The following is a 23,282-nucleotide window of genomic DNA, read 5'->3' as shown; positions in this document are numbered from 1 at the left end:
TAATCGGGGGAGGGAAGGAGAAGGATCGGCTCCGAGATCAAGGCGGACGGGGCAACCTGAGGAGCGGGTGGTTTACGAACATAAGAAGGACTGTGTTAGGAGTGAAGAGAAGAACAGTTAAGGTAGTATTGTGAGCAGTAGGAGGAAGAGAGTCGATGGAAGGTTGCAGCGGAAAGACTGTAGAAGAGTGCTGGGGGAGAGAGAGAGTGGGGAGGAGAGTAGGAGGAGGAGTGGGGAGGAGAGTAGGAGGAGGAGGGGGGAGGAGAGTAGGAGGAGGAGGGGGGAGGAGAGTAGGGTAGGCACGGCGAAGTGAAGAGACAAGACGGAGGGAAGGCAGAGAAGGGGAAGGGGAAGGGGAGGGGGAGGAGAAATGCGACACGGCGGGCAGGGGGGGGGGCGGAGCGGGGGTGTGGGAGGAGTGCGCCTTGAGGGAAAATACGGCTGGGGGCATGTGCACGCGCTTTTAAGCTCAATGCGCATGCGCATTGAGCTTAAAAGTCACGGGCACTGCAAGGAATCGCCACGATTCCTTGCAAGTTGGACAAAGAGTGGATAAGCCCCCATAGTCTCGCTTGCTCGATGCGCATGCGCATCGACAGGCGAGACCTAAAAATCAAACCTATCTAGTCAAACGAATTCCCCTTTTGTTTGTGCACCACCAAAGAAACACATACAGAATTTAAACATTCAGCACCTTTGCTACAATTTGGGTTTTTTGCTGAACTTTATGCACAAAATATATTTTCCATGGACCTAGACGTGCCAGCCCATGCGGTAATTAGGGCCATCATATTCGCTGATGGCAACAGGAACATCTTAAGGATATTAGGGGCAATCGCCAAACATATTTCGGAGACCCCTATAAGAACAGTTCTGAATTTATGATCCCATTTCAGCTCTTTCATGCCCCATTTGGGTGAGTCACAGACAGTGCACAAACACACTAGTCCTAATTCCTATTGTGCTTACATGTAATAATCAGGGATAGTGAAGCTGGTTTTCATTATTGTAATACATCAGGATATTATTGCAAATAATGTCTGTGATGCTCTCCCATTTCTTATATGTGTGAGGTCCTGATTTGATCCAAAAGAAAACGTTATGGATATTGCATGAAACAAAACATTCTTCTACAAAATGTCTGTAATCAACATCACCAACATTGAAAAAAAGCGAAGGAAAGTTGTATTTAAAACTATCTGTTCAAGAATCATTTAATGCCATCAGGGCAAGGCTCTACATAACAGAGCTGGTTTTATCCGTGGGCCCCTGAAAGTCTGGGGCCATGGGCCGGAGCCCACTTTACCCATGCCTCAAAAAGTCTCTGGACGGCATCTGAGTCTTTTTTGGCATGCGCTCCCTCCTCCTTTTCCATTAATTCCCACACTGCCACTCGCCAACAACGCACCTCATCTCTCTATAGCACCTTTCTGAAAAAACATTTCATTTTTTTTAAAGCACCACTCCGTTTACTCCCACTCAGTTCTGTGATCTGCATGGTACACGTTCTTTGTAGCAGGCACATTAACCCTCTGCGCTGTGTGGGGGACAGGAGTGCCCATGTGAGTTCACAGTGAGCGACGTAACAGTGTGAGAGTAGGGTAAGAGGAGTGACCGGGTGAGTGAGGGGACCATATGAATTTGGGTGGGGATGTAAGTGCAGAGTGGGATATAAGAATGCATGGTTAGCGATGGGCTTTTTTAAACGAGATTGCAGATTGAGCAGTGAGGGGGAGAGGTGAGTGAAGTGTGACATGGGTGCAGGGTGAGTAGTGTGCTTGTGTGACTGCAGGGTGAACAGCGCAAGTGCATTGTGATTGCAGAGTTATCACTGAGTGCAGGGTGAGCAGGTGAATGGTGTGAGTGCATGGTGATCAGTGTGAGTGCATTGCAAGTGCTGTAAGTGCAGGGCGAGCGTAAATGTAAAGGGCAAGAATTAGGAAGGAGTTGTCTGATGCAGGGTGCATTCACAGACAATAAAGTGACTCAGCATGTTATTGATGATGGCGTAGGGTTTTCAGATACAAGTTAAACTATTGCTATTATGGCATTAATCAGGGATCGAGGGTGGAGGAAATAAATCATGTGCTGATCCTGCAACAAATTTCCGGTCTTAAGATTAGGGTTGCCAGCTCATTATTTTGATGTCCCAGACGAGGCAAAAATAAGGAGTCACCAAAAGCTTTCAGCACTTATCTGTGCGTACTTTGAACAAATACATAGAAAGCACGTTTAATGATGTTCTAGGGCTGCCTGAATGATACATGACTGATAATTAAAGTGGACAGACAGAAAAGTCACATTACAAATCAATACATACTTTATTTATAACCCTATTTAGTGTCAAGACTATGTCTTTCCAGGCTCTTTAAACATATTGCTGGTATTTTTCTTTTGGCAACCTTACTTTATATTCCTTTTCATGCAATGCATTCTCACACTACAGCAGTAAATATAAATTTCAAATGTAAGGAATTGGCAGAGTGGGGGCCCAGGGGGTACTAGAACTAGAAAAAATGTAAGCCTATGTAACCAATTTACAAAGGTATGTAAATCTGCAAATGGTCTCTGGCCTCAAGGCAGTTGCCTTCAACCTCCTTGCTGCTGGCCCTGAAAGCTTAGGTCACCTGCACCCACCGCAAGTGCCACGCACCATTTAATTTATGAGGCAGGACTGTTATGAGGCAACTCACTGGTGCAACCAACGCCGGCGAGAAAGTGTAGTGCTGTCTGTGTGTGCTACAGCACTGATGGGGCCCCTGGAGGCTGGAACATGGGGGCTGCTGCAGTCATAGCTGCCAAGGTTTCAGATTGCCATGTGTGACATTTTCATAATTTCAGTGTAATCAAGAGCGACATTTAAACTACTGAGTGAATTTCTTGGGAGCAAAATTATGAAACGAAGACTATCAAAACTTAAATATTAGAAATTACACCCATTTGAGCAAGAAGAAACTTGAAGATCTTAACACCATCCCTGCTGATGGTATTCCCTTCCTATGCGGACTATGACTTTTTCCCATTGTTCATGACAAGCTCAGCTCATCATGAGCACAGCTCAACCGTGCCTCATGATGAGCTGAGCTCGTCATGAGCATCGAAGGGGTTAAAACACCATAAATGGTGCAAAGCACCAGAAATGAATGGGCACTTCGTCATAGAATGGCACAGTATGGCCTCTAATTTTATAGTAGATGGTCATGTACAGTGTGTATTGTCTTTCCTTTCCACAGAGTCCAATGGGCCATTTCCAAGCCATTCCATCCTTGAAGAAGCACACCTGCAGGGCATAGAAACTGCACCGCAGTACACAGGGCACAGTGCTGGCAACGTAGAACCACCTTGATACAATCTAACTCCCGGGGCCAAGCATCATTAAAAAACACATACCTACACCTCATGTCAGGAAACAGAATTTAAAGGTTTTTGCCAACTTACAGAAGTGTGGCTCACTGGTTAGAGGAGGCAGACCTGGAAGCAGAGGTCAGCCCGGGACCAGGGTTCAATTCCCGGCTCGGCGGGGTCTTGAGTCCTAAAATGTCCATGGACTCGACAATTCTCGCTCCGGTGCCTACTCGATTCATGGGTTCACACTCTGCGACTCTGGGCTATAGCTTGCTTAATCTCCACAGCGGCCCCTCGCGGCGGGATGCCTGGCTTTCACCTTGCGGATGCCCTGCCGGGGTTATCTCACAGGGGAATACCAGGACGGGTTCCCTAAGCAAGCGCTTAGAAACCGGTGGTGATTTGGGCTATATAAATTCCTGTACATTTACATTTGTCAAAAGCTATTAGGAGTGTTTTATAACACAGGGCTGCTGGGAACACGGCTTAAGCACATGAAATGGCTTGTGGTACACATGACCAGTATGAAAACCCCCATGTTGTATGTGGGGATAAAAGGAATATTTAAAACACCTCCTGATACTTAATCAGCACATTCCCATGTGCTTTTATGAAATACAAGTTTGCTGCCTGCTGCAGAGGCGCCCATAAGATTGCCGGCCTTTGATTGCTGGCAGGGAGGGGGCTCAGTGAAGGCAATCGGAAGAACACCAGGACTCCAGGGCCTCTGTCCACATGGGACCCATCCCAACAGGATGTGAGGCAGCCCCAACATGAATAGTTACAACACACAAATACATCTTAGCTGCCAAAGTGTGACACTGACTCGCGCACGGACAGGCACCATACTGCAGTAGCCTCAGGCTGAGGCAAAAGCTGTGCAGTAATCTCACAGCAAAACCAACAGCTAGTATGACTGTCAGAAGAGACCCACCTTTTTAAATGATTACCCCCAAGATACAAACGAAGCACAGCTGCCAGAAAGCTGGCTGCATTTGCCAACATACCTGCGGCATTGCAGCCAAGTTTAAGATTGCTGATGTGCGTCATTTCAATTGCAATCGCAGAGCCCACCGAGGCATCAAAGGCATGTAATAGGCACAAGTGGTCTCAGAAGTGTAAGAGTGCACATAACATTCCCAACTTTTAAGGTTGTATGAGGCTTTGAACATATCCCAGACCTACACGTTCTGTTTTTACTGAGCGAGAAAATGCAAAAATCATTGAGAAAGGCCTTTTCCAGAAAAGTAAGGGAAGATGAAGAGCTACATCTTGTAAGCCTCTCTCTTCGGTGAATCGGGTAAAGCCTAAGAAATTGTCACAATGCACAGGCCCCTATCTATGCATGTAAGGTATGTTTCTTTGACTAAGCAGCTGCCCATTATTTCTAGACTGGAGGCCCATATTATACTCTCTGCTTTGATTATGGTTGCGTATTTGCACCGTTGCATGGCTGCAATAAATTCATTTTTTTTTAATCATGATGATTGTGACAATCAGTCCTGCCAAGTACCACGCATCAGGAGTAACGCATTTTAATGGGTGGTCCGCATCACTGTATTGAAATGCATTAGTCACCATCTTTACTTTACTAATGGTCTGACCACCTGTGCACTGAGGGTAAAGCGGGGATTTGACTGAAAACATCAACATTGCCTTTACTGCTGCTAACAATGAGGGCTGGGGCAGAGGAAGTGGGGCTTGCATAGCTGGTTCCTGCGGCAGGTCTACTCTGAACAGGACAGGCACATGACGGAATTTGTGCCCCTGTTGGCCCCGGAGCAGCACACCTCCGCCTGTGGCACTGGCAGTTACTTTCTGGGGAGCTAGGCACTTTAACCCCCTCACTGTAACCCTGGCGAAGTACCCAAGGATAGCTACCCCCAGCAGTTGCCAATGTACCAGAGTGGCAGTGCAGGGGCGAATCGGGATAATTAAAGGGGAATGCAATTCCTGAAGAGGCCAGAGGTAAGGACAGCCTGCTAGTTTGCAAAGAACTTCAGGCACGCTTTACAGCCTACCACCAGCACTGCACTTCGCTGCATATGTTAATCACAGTGGTCTCAGTTGACTACATTAGCAGTTGAGACCTCACCTCGTCGGCTGCCTCAGTCTGACTGCCCTAGTGACGTAGCCTGCAGCTGTGTTGGAGACCGTGACTCTGCGTGGGATTCTTCCTGTCCGCTAGCCGCTTTTCCAAAGTGCGAGGAGAAGGAGTATTTTGCCCTAAAACACTTGAAAGGCTGCTGTAACAGGGGCCGGGACTGCGAGACCCAGGGTTCCGCGCAGGAGCATCGTAGCGCACCTGGAGTCTCTTCCCGCCCCCTGCTCCTCCCTGATTGCCTGGCTTGCTGTTATAACAGCTCGCGGGGGCCGCTCGCAGCTGTGTTGGAGACCGTGACTCTGCGTGGGATTCTTCCTGTCCGCTAGCCGCTTTTCCAAAGTGCGAGGAGAAGGAGTATTTTGCCCCAAAACACTTGAAAGGCTGCTGTAACAGGGGTCGGGACTGCGAGACCCAGGGTTCCGCGCAGGAGCATCGTAGCGCACCTGGAGTCTCTTCCCGCCCCCTACTCCTCCTACAAAAACGTACAACAGACGCACAGCGGGACGCGTGTGCAGGACGCCGGACGAAGCCCGGACAAAGGGCGGACAGTCTTAGACAGTCTGAGACAGGCTGGGACTGGACTGGACACGCTACTCTGCCCCTGTTGAACCAGACCTACATGGTTGCAGTAAGACTGTTAATCCTTGATATTAACGTTCACCCTGGACATATTTGTATCGTATTATTGTGTGCCCTCTTATTTCACCTGACCGCTAAAGTCTGGGATTTAACATCAGTATAAATAAGAATACCAAAAAAGAATTTAGTGGTGGGGGGTAATACTATAGAAAACTACTTGGTACAAGTTGTGTCAAAGATTAATAACGAAAGGAGACAATCCTTAGGTCTTAGTCATTCCCCCAATTTATCCCCCTTAAGCCCATCACCAGAATCACCGTGGATTGATATCCCTTCTCAGGCTGAGGGAAGTGTAATCTTAGATTCTGATACACTTGAAAATGGTACCCCAAACATGAGTATCCACATAACACAGGGACAAGACAGCCCCGGTTAATGATTCGGACTCTCAGATAGTTGATCTTGAACAAGATCAAACTGTACAAGAGAATGAGCAGACCGATAACGATGTTGACCCTCCTGCTCAAGCCCCAGCTCCTCGAGCTATTAGAAAGTGCAGAAAAACACAACTACATCGTGGTGGAGCTTATTCTGGGAGGAAGAGGGCCGCGTCACCAGTGAGAAGTAGGGAAAAAGGTAGGGGGAAAGTAGAAGACGGTGAGAAGTTAAATGTGGATGAAGAACTTATATCTAGGATAGCAGATTTAATTGATACCAAATTCAAAGCTTTAATTAAACCAGTAGTGACCAAACTGGATAAGCTATCTGCAGATGTAAAGAAGTTAGGTGCAGACCAGAAAAAGATAACGGAAGAGGTGTCAACCATATCAGAAACAGTCAAAAATGTGGTTTTTCCTGTAAAAGAGGCCTTTGGACTTCGATCAGATGAAGGTACAACTTCCAACACTATACAGGTAAATCTATTAGAACAGACCCCAACTATTGCGTCCAATCATTTATTGCCAAAGGAGATCCACCCCACACACCCTCCTGTAATAACCCTACCAAGTGTAGAAGAAGATACACTACACTTTACTGAGGATGCGGCACCTTTAGTGCTGGTATTGGCAAATGCTCCCCCACTAGCACCAGATCAATCTGAATCCCCCACGGCGCTAACAAGTAAAGCCCTGCATTGGCTATCGGGTAATATGCAGTTGGCCCCATGGGGGAAACAACAGCTAGCTGGAGATATCAAATCAGCCAGAAGGGCCTCATGGATAGGACAAAACCCCTAAAAATTTAAAGGTGACTGCATAATTATAAACTTTGTAAACTCTGCGGTCTTACCTAATATCCTGCCAAACATTTTATCGCCGCAACGCAGGAGAGGCTCTATCATCCCTCTTACCTTGGAATTCTTTGGCAAAAAACAACGGAGCATGACATATCCTAAGCCTATTCATACCTATTCTAGGCCAATATGGCCAGAAACAACAAACGGATGGGGTTTTGACGCACCAACTAACAACTGGGGCTATAGTCGGGACAGATGGGATCGCCCATTACGACCACACCACATAGATCAACAATACCCTAACCACCTCAATAACTGCTTTAATATTCCTATTTCCAACAGGTATGACGTCTTTTCTGCTGAGGGTGGGTTGGATGGGGTAGAATGACTACTTGACACACCATGTAACACTGCCCCCAATGATCGCCTACCAGAAGACATAGGCTTAGGGAATGTTACCCAAGTCTTAGAACCGCAAGGTAGTAATGTTGCGGTATTGGGTGCTGAGAACCATCTAATCGATAAACCTGGTCCACATATTGATATAAACTTAGCTCTTCTCCCAGCTCACATTACGGACATTTCTGGGACAGTTCTGGAATGTTACAGTACTGGTTTAATACCCACTAGCCTACTTGCACGTGAGAAAATGGACATAATACAATGTGAATCTCAAAAATGTAAGGAGGGGCTACTATTATCGTGGAATATAGCTGGACTCCTCGATAAACTGAAAGACAAAGATTGGTTGTCCTATGTTAAAAAATATCCCATAATATGCATCCAAGAAACTTGGGTAGTGGGGAAAAATGTACATATTGAAGGATACCAGAGCTTTATAATTCCGGCAGCTCCATCTACTAGTGGAAGAGCTAAAGGGGGTTTGGCAATTTTTGTTAACTTGTCGCTTATATGTCATAAAATTGAACACTATTCTGGTAACAATAATATCCAGATCCTAGAACTTAAGAGGGGTAAAACTAATTTTGTATTGTTCAATTTCTATAATGCAGTGAATCAGTCTGGAGATTGTAACATAGAGTCTTTGCGTGATTTCCTAAGAGCAAATGATAGTTCTCTGCCACGCCTTAAGATACTAGTGGGTGATTTTAATACACATTTATGTGGGAACCCCAGCGTGAGACCTGTTGGACAAATGGGTTGCAATAGTATGGAAGGAATTCACTTTCACCACTCGCGGAGGGGTACAGGTTTAAACGATCTAATGAATGAAAACAACTTTTTCACAGCAATGTCGATAGTATCTGACCAAACTGTATTTTTAACCCCTACCTTTAAAGGCCATGCTACAGGAACTTACATAGACCATATTCTTCTTTCGGCTGATTTTGCTAATATTATTGAGGATTTCTCGATTCTTCCAAGCATTTATAGCGACCATAACCCTTTATGCATTACAATGGCCGTGAATATACTTGAAAAGCGCAATTCGAGAGGATCGCAGCCTTATAAAATGCATCAATGGCATGCGTCGCCTAAAATGGTCAATGGTGGATTGCGATCAATTTTATACCTCTATTAATGATGTTTGTAATCACAAACTGACGGTATGTACATCTCCTGTATCAGCACCATCACAAATCTTGACATCTTTTAAGGAGATTGCCAAGAAGGTGGAGTCATTTTTAACGATACCTATTAAGGGAAAAACCAACAACCAGTAACCCGAAATGGTTTGACAGTGATTGTTCGAAGGCTAGCCGTGAGCTTAAGAAAGCCCTAAAAATAAAACCAAGAGATCCGCTGATCATCAGGGATTTACGGGCTGAATATAAGAAGTCACTTGCCGCCCGCAAGCGAGCAGTCAAAAAAAGTGTATGGGAGTCACTGTTAGACCCTGAGACACTAAAAAATAGTTTGAAGTTCTGGGAGATTATCAATAAGCCTATATTCGACTGTCCTAGTACTTTAAATGTGGGCACTAATATCCCAGAGGAAGAATGGATAAACCACTTCAGTTCTATTTTTAAAAACAATGAGTCGCTGGCAGAACACAGCTCAAATAAAAGAGAAATTTTATTATGCTTCTCAATTGATGAAATAATAAAGGGAATTAACGGTCTATCAAACAACAAGGCCCCAGGACCTGACGGTCTTCCGCCTGACCTTTTTAAATCCTGTATAGCACTATGGGCGCCGGTCCTTACAGCAGTACTTAATGCTGCTGTGTTATGTGGATGCCCACAATCATGGGGGGTATCTACAATTGTGCCCATTTTCAAGAAAGGAGACCGTAGCAGCCCTGCCTGCTATAGACCAATATCACTAATAAACTCCGTGGCTAAAGTTGTTGGAGGAGTCATTTTAAACAGGTTGGTCAGATGGTCAGAGGAAAATAATATAATATCCCCAATCCAGTATGGATTTAGGCCTGGACATTCCACTATTTCTCAATGCTTAAATTTGTACCTTATTATTGGGAAGTATACCAAGGCCCGAAGAGGAACGATTCACATGGCGTTCATGGACCTTTCCTCGGCTTTCGATTGCGTGAGTCGGGAGAAGCTCTGGGGCGCCATGGAAAAAATGGGCGTGGATAAAAACTTAGTTAATTTTTTAGAAGATATGCACTCTGATACTAAAGCGAACGTCAGATACACCCAAGACCTAAAAGTGACCAAAGACTTTGGAGTGTATCGGGCGTCCGACAAGGGTGCATTTTGGCCCCGTTCCTTTTTAACCTCTACATTAATGACTTGGAAGAGCACCTTTTAAGCACTAACACAGACTACCCGTATATTGGTCGAAAAGGACTGCCGGTTCTACTATATGCGGATGACGCAGTCCTCTTATCTAGAACGGCCAACGGACTTCAAATCCTATTAGATTCCTTCTACTCTTTCATGAAGTCAGGGGAGAATTAAGTATTAACAACACCAAATCCTACATAATGAAGGTTGGTCAAGGCTTTAAAAAATCAAATCGCTTAAATGTAAGTGGAGTAGGAATCCCTGTAACTCATACTTTCTCCTACCTTGGGGTCCTCTTTGATAGTCAACTAAATTGGGGACCCGTGATCCAAAAAAAGAAGGGAGATGTTACTAGGGTAAACGCGGCTATACTGGATTTCTCCAGAAAAATGGGAAATAGCCCAGTTGCCGCTCTACTCCAACTCTACAAGGCCAACAGTGTTACCACAGCATGTTATGGCAGTGAAATATGGGGATATGTTCCTCTGGAAGCCCTACAGATAGTCGAAAATACCTTTTTAAAACAGATTCTAAGGGTTCCCAGGGGTACAGCAAATTTTTCTGTGCACGAGGAATTGGGGGTTCCCTATGTATGCGACAAAATTGCAGCGAATCCCTTGTTATGCTGGATGAATTGTTGGTTAAATGACAATATACCACTCACCAAGCTTATTTTAAGAGAAGCACTTACATGGGATAACAGGAAGGAGGTTCCCTGGCTAAAGTACTTATATAAGTGCTTTACTGACTTAGGCCGTCCTGAACTTTTCTTATTTCCGTAATCCATTACTAAAATGGATCTTATCACGGTCAAGAACGCTTTTATTGATTCTAGACAACAGGACAGGGAATCATGTGAACTAAAAAAAGAAAGTGTACGTAATCATATATTAATTAAAAGCACTTTGCTCATGGAACCCTACCTGACATGGCAAATGTCTAGTTATGACCGTTTCCTTTTGACAAGGTTCAGGTTTAACCTGTTTCATTTCTTGTTGGCTGTTCCTAGGATTTCTCATCGTGGACAAGTGTTGCCGGCTTGCGGCTGCGACGATAAGTCTCCGCAAGACCTGGCACACTTCCTGTTCTTTTGTCCTTTTTATGTCATACCAAGGAAGCTATATTTGAAACCCTGTTTGAAAAAATTGAACTTTGTACAATTTCGTCCTGCACAACATTTTCTCCAGCTGTTAAGTTGTGAATACACTTTGTATATATGTAGTTTTTTAAAATTGGCAGTGAAATTCAGAAATAGTATGGAAGGATAATAACACTAATACATGAATTATTTAATTTTCTTCAAAGGAACTCCTTTTTAAACGATCTGAATGTCTGATGTAGTTCAGTGTTCTTATTCCTGTGATTATATTTATAACTGAATTCTCTCTTTTTAATGAATATGTGTGCTATTAATTGTAATGTAAATGCTTTTATGGTTGTCAACACGAACAACCGAATAAAGTTTATTGACTTGACTAGTGACGTAGCCTGCAGAACGTCCGTGCCACTGCTTATCTGGGGATGGCACCTTCCTTAACTTGCTGCTTTCCAGCAAGGAACTGGCGCCAACCCCAGTGTCTGACCTTTTGGCGGCTTTACGTTCTACGGCTGGAGAAACATGAACGAATGAAGGGTAGTGTCAGTCACACAACTCTCTACCTACTTCCATGCTCTAATGAAGCCTCCGGCTCCTGGGCTCACAGGTCTGGAGTTCTGTTGTCAGACAATCACGGACTTTCGTGATGCTGCTTGAGGAGGATCTGGTCAGCAAAGCGGCGGCAGGAAGTATTTAATTATTTAAAATTGATGCCTGCAGCCGGGTCCTGGGAATTGCTGCTGCCTCCCGGTGCTGGCTGAGTTTAAATACAGTAAGACTAACACTTGTGTTCGACCTCATGACCTGGCATGTGCAGGTTAGCACCCTTGTTTTTCTGGTGCTTTACAGCAGTTACACGATTATCTAGGAGTTTGTGTAATTTCTGATATTTAACTACTTCCCCCTAGTCTTCATTGCTTAATTTTGCTCGTAACAAAGTGTCATGCATAGTCGTTGAAATCTCAATCATATTTTCAAAGAAATTATGAAAATGTCACAAAGCAATCTGCAACCTTGGCAGCTTTGAAACCTCATGAATAAAAACTCGCACTGGAGCAATCCTCATGGTCTCCGTCTCCACTTCGCAGAACGGAACCGAGGCCTTTATGACATTTCACTTTTAATCCCGGCTGCCCGCCCCACCATGCATCCCATTCCACCCCCACCCTCTGACATGGACTCCTTTCTCCTCAGACGTGAATGCATGGACAGACTCACCTGTGGGCAGAAATAATTAAATTATGGCCTGCGGCCGCATGGTCCATTTCAGTCATCTCTGACCTCACCAGTCATGCTTGCGCGATGCGCATGATTGATAATGGTCACCAGGCCAGCCCCGCCCTAAGGGTGAAGACTGCGCGGACGCAGACATCCGCGTGCGCCGCCCACCAATAAGTGGCCACTGCGACTGCGAGGAACAGGTGCTGGTGCAACGAACGACTGCGCCATGCACGTCACCATTTCATTAGCAAATACGAGTCACAGGGTTTGTTGAGGATTAAGTGGCCTGCCTTATTCCCAGGCTGAAAGATATTTATCAGACGTGAGATAAATGTGGAAGTTTGTCAAGTTTAAAATACCCGGTTAAAACACGAATATAATTCATTGCAAATTTGTCCACACACCGTACCAGCGTCTAAAAAATGCAGTATATTCCTGACACTGCAACCAAAATAAATCAAAACCTATTGTTTAATTTAAGTAGTAAATTAGCTAAGAAAAGCAAAGTGTTGAAGACAAGGTTTCCACCAGAACCTTCCAAAAGTGGCCAGTTTAACACTTTAGCGACAAAACAGGAAAGGGTGCCATCACGGATACCACCTGCTGGAAATATGGTGTACATTTAGACAGGCATTTTTAATAGTTGCACTATTTTTAATAGTATGCACTATAAATTCAGATTCATTGTAATGCTTATGGCATTGCTTCTGTAAAACATTTCATATGCTGTGAATCCAACGTTTATTGCTAATTTCAACTCGATACATTTCCCCGCATGCAATTTGGCTACAATTCGTTGTGAACGTTTTTTTCTGCTTCTTTGTATGTTCTAATTGTAAAACACTATGCAACGAGGTTTGATTATAGAGGGGAAGTGTGTTTTTTTGCACAAGGGTGAAGAGAGCAAGAATTGCTTGCTGGCTCCCACTGAGGGGGCCCCTGGAGCGGCGCCCCCCCCCCTCCCGAATGCAGGGGCCTGTGTTACCCCCTGGCTTTGCACAGTGCTCTGGTCTAAGAAGGTTCAGATTTTATAATAAAAAAATAGCTTTAGAGTATAACATTTCCCACTGATAGGCAATATTTCTCTCCATGTGTTCCCATACCTGGCGTGTCACAGTTTGGTGCTTACTTTCCCTCCATGTTCAAGAACAGTTGCTGTTTCAGTACCCAGGCTAATGTGCTGCATAGCTAAATACATATGCGGTCCTAAAAGTGAGACCGATTGCAATACAAACACTGGTTTCTCAGACTGATCGAGAGCAGTACAATAAAAGGAGGAAAGAAGGGGATGAGAAAGTCTAGGAAACTGAAAGGAAGAGATCAGGGAAGAAAAGTAACCTACAAGAGCAAGGGGTTGGAAGAGTCTGGTGCTAGATGAAAGACATGAGGTGGAGTCAAGAAAATGCAGCTTTAATATTCAGCGCTCGGACCTTTGAGAGCACCAGCTTCGGGCTTCTGGGCAGAACTTCGGGTTCTGGTACCAATTCCTTTACAAATTAAGCCCTGGGTGCATTCTGCGCAGGGGGAAAAAACCCAAATGCAAAATTCAGAGGCCAAGCATAGACTGCAAATAAATGCAGTTGTTAGATCTGGGGGTCTCTAGTTGGCAATGGTCATCACCTTTGTCAAAATACAGACCCTTACTTCTAAGTCAGGATAAGTGGATTGCACTCCTTAATAACCCCTGCCCACCCCCTTGGTAGCTTGGCACGAGCAGACCGGCTTATCTCAGAGGCAGTGTGTTAAGCATTTGTGAACATACACAGTAACAAAGTGAAAACACTACAGATGGACACAACACAGGTTTTATAAAAATAAGTATTCTTTATATAGACTTAAACACAAGACCACAAACGACAAAAATCCACAATACTACACTTAAGATTGCTTAAAAGATGATTCAAGTTGCTTAGTTCAAGTTGATGATAAATGCGGCAAAGTTCTCAACAAAGTACCTGGATGCGTGAAGCAAAGTAAACAAAAGGCTCGCAAAAGGGGAGATGCGTCAGTTCCGTGATCCGAGGGAAATGAAGCGTCGTGCCTCAAAGCTTGCGCAGAGTAGGGGATGCGTCGTGCTGCTTACCGGTGCGGAGGTGATGCGTAGATTCTCGTTCTGCGGGACCGTTGCAGTGCGCAAGACGGCACCTTGAAGCGATGCGATGATCCAGTTGCGATGTGAGAAGATGGCGCCCTTGATGTGGCGATGCAATGACGATGCAATGACGCCCTGGAAGCCTTGCGCCGACTGTACTTTGGAGCCGCGACAGGCCCTGCGACGCGCTTTTTCGGTGATGCGATGACAGCTCTTGATTCATCGCACTTCTCCGGCGATGCAACAGCAGGCAGCTTCGGTGGACACACGCTTCCATGGAGATGTGACGAAAGCTCGCTTCTCCGGCATTGCAACAATGTCAGCTGCAGCGGCGACACGCTTCTTCTAGATGATTTGCGCTTCCAGCTCCCAGCGGTACGCAAGTGACTGGACAGTTCAAACCCTTGGAGAATATTCTGTAGATAAATGAAAGTCCTTAAAATTTCCTTCTCCTTTCCCTTGGCAATGAAGCAACCACTGCAGGTCAACCCAGCAAACAGCACACTGGCAGAGGGGCAGCCCAAACTCCTGCAGCTTTCTTAGTTCTTCTCCTTGGCAGAAAGGTTTCTTGTTCCAGAAGTGATCTAAAGTCTGTGGGACTGGGTCCCAATATTTATACCCCAAAATCCTTAGTTCTATGAAGGTAGAGGCCTCTGCCTAGTTCAAACCAGTTCCTGAGCACTTTGTTTACAGGACTCTTCTCTTCCTTTCACTGTGCAGTGCAGAAACATCAGACGCCCCACAGGAGGTGGAGCCAGCACAGGGGAGGGAAGATACAGCTCTGAAGCACTGTTGACATGATTCCCCTTCTCCTTTCACAGTGCTGGGCAGAGACATCAGATAAGCCACAGGAGGTGGAGCCAGCATTGTGGAGGAAAGGCCTAGCCCTATTCAGGTCCCAGGTGCACACCTCCCGCCCATCTAGGTGCTGATCTCTCTATTCACCACTGGGCTGCCCCAGCCTGTCTCCTGGAATTTCCCCAGCCCTGTCACACACAAACCCAGAAAAGGAATACACAAGTCAGCAGAGGCGGGCTCAAATGGTTAGGCAAGCAAATACCTACTTTCTAAAAGTGGTATTTGCAAACACAGGAAATTAAAATAAACTTTACTAAAATATGTATTTTATTATTCTGAGTTCAGGCATACTAAATTTGAATTTCTACCACGTTCCCCGAGTCAGTTAGGATTGTAGGGCTGTAACAATTTTAACTGCCCATTCTGGCCTATGAGAACAGGTAGCCTTCAATAGTGAAAAACGGAAATGACTAATTCACTATTAAGACATGCTACACACATCAGAGCATGTCCTACCTTATACTTACAGTGCACCCTGCCCTTGGGCCTACCATAGGGGTGTCTAATATGAAGCAAAGGGAAGGTTTAGGGACTGGCAAGGGGGTGCCCTTGGCCAAGTCGACATAGTAGTCACAGACTACCCATAGGCCTTGCAGTGGCAGGCCTGAGACACAGTTTACAAGCTGCTTCTGTGGGTGGCACAACCAGTGCTGCAAGCCCACCAGCAGCATCTGATCTACAAGCCCTGGGCACACATGGTGCACCGTACTAGGGGCTGACAGTAGCTCAAATAAGCCAATCATGGAATAACCAATTAGTACATCAATTTAACATAGGGAGCACTTGGACTGTGGCACTGATTAGCAGTGGCACATGGCCCAAAGCATTAATCCCGCAAAAACATATCATAACAGAGGAGGCAATCCATCAAAAATGGAAGGGAGTCTCACGCCAATGAGGTCAGGTCTAACAGCAGTCTTCAATTTTGACAATTGCATGATCATTCTCCACCAAAAGTGTAATCGTTTTGGAATCCGCATCTGTACTGTGAAGCCCTCAGAACCATTTCAAACCAAAGAAAGAGCCAGTGGGAAATGTACCTATACCAGTCATAACTACTTGGACACATCTCCCTAATTATTACCATCTGCGCAGACTGCAAGCATCCTTCTCACCAAAAAGGGGCAGAAAATTTGGGTTGCAGAAATTCCAGGCTGTTATGGCAAAAAATAATCAAAAACTTCCTTCTGTTGAAACAATGTCATTCCCCCTTTACTAAACAGGTATCAGCAATGTTCTGGACTGTGCAGCCCAGGATTCCAAGGCCAGCTCTACCACTAAATTTGTGATTGCAAAACCTCACCTTTGTGTAGCTGGCTGACACTAAAGCCAATCTTCCAAACCGTATCGAGACAAAGCTTGAACTAAAAATACCAAGCCACTGATAAAGCAACCGTCACCCATATCCCTTCAAAGGAATAGTGCTGTACGTAATGCTCAATGAAAAACAGTTACCACAATTGCATTCTCATAACCTACACTGTAGCAAAGCCCTTCATTTTGCCAGATGTGTCTGCCCTAATCTAATGAATGGGACGAGAAACCAGACTCCCCTGCCACATCCTTCATCCGATGCGCTCCAAAACCATTTTAAGGGCTCCCTCACTTGCTTTGTTTCATCAAAAGACTCAACCAGTTAAGACCTGGCTTCCTTCAGCATTAGACTGGTGGTGTATGAAAGGGTCATATCATACTCCATGATGAGTTAGTGACTTTCGTTAGATATCATGGTCACGTCCTAAATTTTGATTTTATTTTGTCCAGTCGTCACCCAAAAGCATCACACTTTTCAGGTGAAGACTTCAACACGCGATAGCCCTTGCCCACCTCAAAAACCTTCAAAGGCTCAAAGAGAGTAAAGGCAGGGAGGTACTTTACCCACTGAAGCTCACTACCATCAGTTTGGGCACAGCAGGTACATTTTTAGGTCTCGCAGACCTGCGTTGCAGCACATGTGCTGTCACGCCTACGAGGCATATTGTGGGTGAGTATATTTCAGAAGGGGGCTTGAAAGCTCCGCCCCTCATTTTAAGCGTCAGCATTTATGGTAAAGGGTGGCTTCTCATTGAAAATGAGGCGTCTTAGTTACCGCCCTTTCTCCTTTTGGGGCGGGCCATCCTGACTGGGTCTCCTGCTTCATGGCTGTCGTGAAGCAATTTCTTATCTCAAGGAGGCTGTTATGTAAACAACCCCTGAGATCCAGTCCTGATGGGCCTCCCAAAAGGAGACAGGGTGCCTTGGGTGTTTTTTTGCATCGCACTTTCGAAAGTAAAAGCGCGATGCACATATAAACAGCGTTGCCTTTCCCAATGGCGAGCTCTTGTTCTGGTATGCACTGGCTTTATTACTTTCCGTTTTGGGGTGTTTCCACTGTCACCTTGTTAACGGGAAGTGCGGTTTTGTTGCTTTAGAAAATGTACAATTGTGTTTTCAGATTCCTCGTGGATTTGTGCATTTTTTCGTCAAACACAACTGAACACGCAACTGATTGTGAAAAACAAAAATTAAAGGCCTCACGAAACTTAATTTACTTTGCTCTATTGTAAAAGCGCTCTGACAACTCTGGGCAAACTGCGCGCTATATACAAATATTTAAATAAGTAAATGAGAGCGATCACTGCTGGAGGAGTTGAGAGTGCAAAGAGGGCTGGGGGGACGCGCACAGTAAGTGGTCGTGGGGGTGATCGAATAAGGGGGGGGACATATACTCTGCCACGAAGAAGGAGTGTTAACGGAAACATGCGTGTTATGTTTCCATTTTAATCTATGGGAAACGCTGAGTACGGTATGAAGCACTATGGGGCATTTATGCTTTATGAACAAATACCCCTTTCTCCCTTTTTCTCTGGCACTAGGCACAAGCCACCAGTAGCTGCTTATCTCGCAGCAGAGTGGCTGGGGAGGGGTCTGGGGTGATATGGGGGGGGGGGGGAGGGGGGAACGGACGTACAGACAACTGAAAAAAATTACTTCCCTTCGCCGATCTGCTGCTCTTCTCCTTCCTGCTGTGTAGGTGCTGAGGCAACAAACACCACTGGACCTTCATGGTAGGGCACTAGAGACTGTGGAACCCTCAAGGGTGAGCTGGCCTCCAAACAGGTTTTCACACAGAAGAGCTATCTGAGAATTAATTTTTTGATTTTATATCCCTCATGGTTCTACTCAACATAGCATCTGTAGCTGTAAATACACAAAAATGTGACAGGATGTCCTCACACACCACCAGGTGGGAGGATGGATGAGACGGGATCAGGTTTCTTGAGAGGAACACACCTTGACAAAAGTGTGACTACAGGGGTTCCTGAGCCCTTCCTTCATTGGGCCTGGATGACCAGATAATGGGGTAGATATGGGACAGATAGAAAGGGTGACCTGTGTCAACCTCTCACCAAATGGCACTTCTTCTAATGGTAACTAGATGCTTTCTTCTTTGGTGAATTACATGCACTTCTCTGCCTGTCCCAGAAGGCAGTCACTCTCTGGGACACCCACATGTCGCTCTGCAGGTCTCCATCACCATGTTGTGCTTTCTGAGGCCAGTCTATTAGCAGGTCACGTAAGGGCCACACTTCCAGGATCCAGCACACGCCGATCAGCAACACTAGCTATCTTTCCTGATCAGGAATATAATCAGCAACAGGAGGACGTGCAGCAAACCAAACCGTCCAGAACTATGTTAGGGCCAGTTACTTTGGTCTAAAGTTATGGGGAGGCTAATGCATCTGGAATTAGAAGGAGGATCATGCCTCTAAACAGTGCGGTTTGGGGAGACCTCTTAGAGGTGTCCCAGCACTAGGTACAGTTGTGTATTGGTTTCTATACACTTATCAAACCGACGATTTTAAGCCATTAGTATTGGAAATAACAATGCCTTGTATTTACGTTTTAAAACCCAGAACATAAATAGAAGGCACTGGCATTGACACTAGCTCAAAATCGTGTCAATGCGTGACCGATTGCATGGCACATGCTGGTTTCTAAAGTAAGCACAGCATAAGAAACTGCTTCTTACTTTGTGAAGTACTCCTAAAACTAGAGTGCGCATACTAGGGTCAGGAGCAATAGGTCAGTCAGACTGGACGTTTTATAGTTCTTGAGGAAAATCATAAAAAGATTGAGTGTTTACACAGGTTCAGAAGACATCAAGTACTTCAGAGAAAAGCAAATGACACAGCGGCCAAGCGAACCACACCCAGTCGGGCACCTACAGCTAATATGGCTAGGCAGCAGCACGTTACATGTTAGGGAGTTGAAGCTCATTCAAAGTAGTTAATGTGAGATTGTAAATGTCAACACACTAAATTGGCAAAAACAGGGATGGATGGCTGGTGCAGTCACACCATATGGTGCAGGTGCGCAACGCCCATTGGGCTAACCGTGCTTCAGCCCCCATAACGCCCCCGGTGTGTGCCAGCCCAGCTGAGACAGCTTCCATGGCTGGCGACCCTCCAATTGCAGCCACACCCAAGTACTTCACAGGTCTTTAAAATAGCATTTACTTGTTAATGAGACTTTGGTTGGGTTTTCACCCCTTCTTAGAGCCACTGTGCCTATGTCTGGGAGAATTAGCCTCCCGCCCCCCCCCCCCAAAAAAATTGGTTCTAGTTAGCCACCTGATATGGTGCAACTTGGTAGTTCTGCCAATCAATATTTAGAACAGAAGAGGGGTCAGTCATCCAATCAGGGCTAGAGTCGGGGGTACACGTGGGTTGACGGCGTCCCCCCCCACTCTTTTCACTTGGTGGACACCATCCCCCCTGCCAAGAAGCTGGGCCCCACAGAAATAAGCTGAACGTGTCCCGGTGTAATTTTCAGACACCGGGACATGTTGCGCACGTGACGTCATGGGGTCATTTGCATATGGTCAGTCCTCCCACTTCTTTTTATAGGACTTGTGCCCTGCATCCAAATCCAAAGCAATCGCGTTCTTTAGACCCGTGGAGTTAAATAAGGCGTGGTAGGATTGTTAGACGCAGTCAGTGACATGAACACCCAGTCCAGGAAACATTTTGAAATGAAACTATACCGCAGAATAAACAGAAAACTGAACATTCATTTAAAAGTGTGGAAAACAGAGCAACTCTATTACGAATAAACAATGGCAGGGACAGAGCCTATGCGAGGCTGGGGTCCCCGGAGAAGACATGACCTCACTGGAGCTTTGACCTACCATAGTACTCGGCCATTCCTACGCTTCCTCCTCTAAATCCTCCAGTTTCAATCCTAGAAACGGCAGCGCCTCTTCGCAGACCCTTAAATTGAAGCCAAACGCTGCCGAGCCCCAGGTGTGACTGGGTGGAGCCAGGCCCGGAATTAGGGGAGGGGAATAAATCTCGCTATGGCTCGAGTCGAGCGTTTTTGGATGCGAGGGGATCTTGAGAGCCGTGTAGCAAATCAGTTGGATCTATTTAAACACTATCCCTAAAAGAGGAACGCTGAAATTTCGAGTTTCCTGAAATTATGCCCGATATATGCAGACGATACTGGCCTTATACAAAGCTCGCATTTTGGGAGCTGTAATGTAGTAATACTGCATGGAGAAGAAAAGAATGCCGTGTGAACGAAAAAGGCGCGACACACAAAACACTAACATGTGGCAAACACAGGCGAAAAACACCCTACAATTATTTGAATTTGATACAATATGACAAAACACATTTACGGGTATCTCAGGTCAGACCACTAGTGCAAAATATAATTTATAGTCCACATTTTGTAAAATGTACTCAGATCATAATTGCGCGCGTTGCCTTTTTAGTGTCATTGCGGTGCGGTTTCGTGGTCTATGCTAGTTTTGCAACTTGTATTTTTAGCTGCACACGTTGTCCCTTATTCATGCGAGAACGGGGAGTGCACATGTAGTAAACAGAAAGTGCGCCTATATTGGCATCTGATTAGTGTATGGGGCATCTCGTGATAAGTGTGTAGTCCGTCGTCCGATTATGGTTGTAATGCTGTCTGACGATATATGTTTGTTTGAGTGTCTGATGGTGTGAGACTTCATAGCTCGGTGTCTGTACACGTGTGTTGGCGTACACAGGTGTACAATGGTGGTGTGCGTTTTTCATGGTGTGTGCTTGAGTGTGTGTCTAATTGTCTCCGTGGGTGTCTGATGATGTGAGAATCTGATGCCATGCGTGTGGTCTTTGATTTGTGTGTGTGGGCATCAGGCCCGGTTCTACCCAAACAGGATCCTTGGCCCTCGCACTGAGGGCCTGAAGGCAGGCGTCTTTGGGATCTAACGGCCACATGCATCAACCTATTTAGGAAGTGCAAACGGTGCGAATCGGTAAATTCGGCCGTTTGCGATTCCTAAAAAAGTTTTTGGGATGCATCATGCATTTTTGGGAAATTCGCTATTTTTAGCGATTTCCAAAAATGCGATTGCTTTTAAGGATTCGCAATTTTGCGATTCCTTAAAAGCAATGCATGATTGTTTTTGAAATTGCGAATTTGCAATTAAGGGGTGCAAATTACCACGAGGGTGAACCTCGTGGTAATTAGCAAAAAAGTATTAAAATGCTGAAATTTGCATTTCAAACACTGTCATGTTACAGACACACATGTCCTTAGGACATGTGTGTGTGAAATATGCACTTTAAAATACATTTCAGGGGTGCAGGGGGGGTCCTTTGGATCCCCCCCCTGCACCCATGGAATGCATTAACATTTTGCGAATCGCTAATTGAAATTCACAAAATGTCAATGCCTTCCAAAAGGCCCATAGGAATCAATGGGAATTGCGAAATCGCAAATTAGAATTCGCATAACATTTGCGATTCGGTAAAAATTGCGATTTTTACCGAATCGCAAATAATATGCGATTAAAATCATGCATCCCATTTTGCGATTCCTTATTTGCGATTCCCTAAAAATCGCAAATAAGGAATTGCAAAACCTTAGAATGATGCATGTGGCCGTAAGTGCTTCAACCCTCCCCCGTTGCGTGTGTCAGCCCGGGCCGAGGGGCGCGCACACACAAACAGTTTTAGAGATGATCGCAGCAACGCCCGAGTACTTCACAAGTCTTTACAAGACCATGTATATGTTAACGAGGCTTTGTTTATTTTGTCACCCCTTCATCTCTGCATGGCGAAAGGCGACAAACCCTTTCTTTGACAAGGGTAACCTTTGGTAACCTTTGCTTACTGTCCTGCAGCGTTGATATTTATTTTTATATGCAGCGCAGGAGAAAAGAAGTTTTTTATTCCTATTCACCTTTCCTGACCCCTGCAGTGGCTTATCACAAAAGACTGTGACACAAACTTTGACTAATGGAGTAGGTAAGAGAATGTGTTACTGTATATTTTTCTTGTTAAAATCTGCACAGGCCCAGCAGGACGCACACGTGTGTGCTTCATTTAAACAGTTTTTATCATTATCATGGCCGATGCAGGACAACAATAAGAATACAAAATGCCCAGATAACGCTGGTGATTAATAATCCTGCTGGAGAGCAATAATTTGTCTCTTAGTAGTTTTCAAATGCATATGAACTGTATTTTATGTGGATAGCTCCAGGGCTTTGAGTGGGATGAAAAAACTGGGGGGGTCTCTCAAAGGGGCGTGGCCAATGTAATTGAGGACGTGGCTTAAAAACAGTACGTTAAAAATCTGTGTTTAACAGTGTGCGGACCGACTTGTATTTTGCTGTTTCTCTCATTGCATCCAGGTATTTGATACAACAAGTAACATCATACCTACAAGTCAGGACTATTGGCTTTATCAATGGTTGTTAGTTGCATAAAATAAATAACAGCAACTATGGGTTGTATATAATTGCAAAAGCTTCCACTTAAAGCACCAGTGACATCAAAACAATGTTGCTGCTCCTGAGTTTCAAAAAGAGAAGGGAAATCCAGAGAGAAAATGACTCTCTTTAAAGGATTTCCCTTCCCCCTACAACGCTCACCTGGCATGACGTCATGCCGTAACATTCCACTTGTGAGTAGTGTGAGCAGGGTACACCGATGTGCCTGCTGTCTCGAAACGGGTCTCTATCGGGCTCTGTTATGTGCCCTGGCACTTTTTTTCCGGAC

General features: G+C 45.2%; 1 protein-coding gene across 1 annotated transcript in view; it reads right to left on the bottom strand.

Annotated features, from left to right (window-relative positions):
• The window catches only part of NFATC2IP (nuclear factor of activated T cells 2 interacting protein), a 637,099-nt gene extending 616,643 nt beyond the window's left edge, over nt 1-20,456 (bottom strand). Inside the window, exon 1 of the mRNA XM_086932403.1 lies at nt 20,414-20,456. Coding sequence (XP_086788529.1) covers nt 20,414-20,416 — 3 coding nt within the window. The 5' untranslated portion in view covers nt 20,417-20,456. The remainder of the gene's footprint in view (nt 1-20,413) is intronic.
• Nucleotides 20,457-23,282: the final 2,826 nt, after the last annotated feature.

This window comes from Lissotriton vulgaris, chromosome 7, assembly GCF_964263255.1.
Source record: "Lissotriton vulgaris chromosome 7, aLisVul1.2, whole genome shotgun sequence".
NCBI classification, from domain to species: Eukaryota; Metazoa; Chordata; class Amphibia; order Caudata; family Salamandridae; genus Lissotriton; species Lissotriton vulgaris.
Note: the sequence above shows the minus strand (reverse complement) of the source record. Positions and strands in the feature narration are given on the sequence as shown.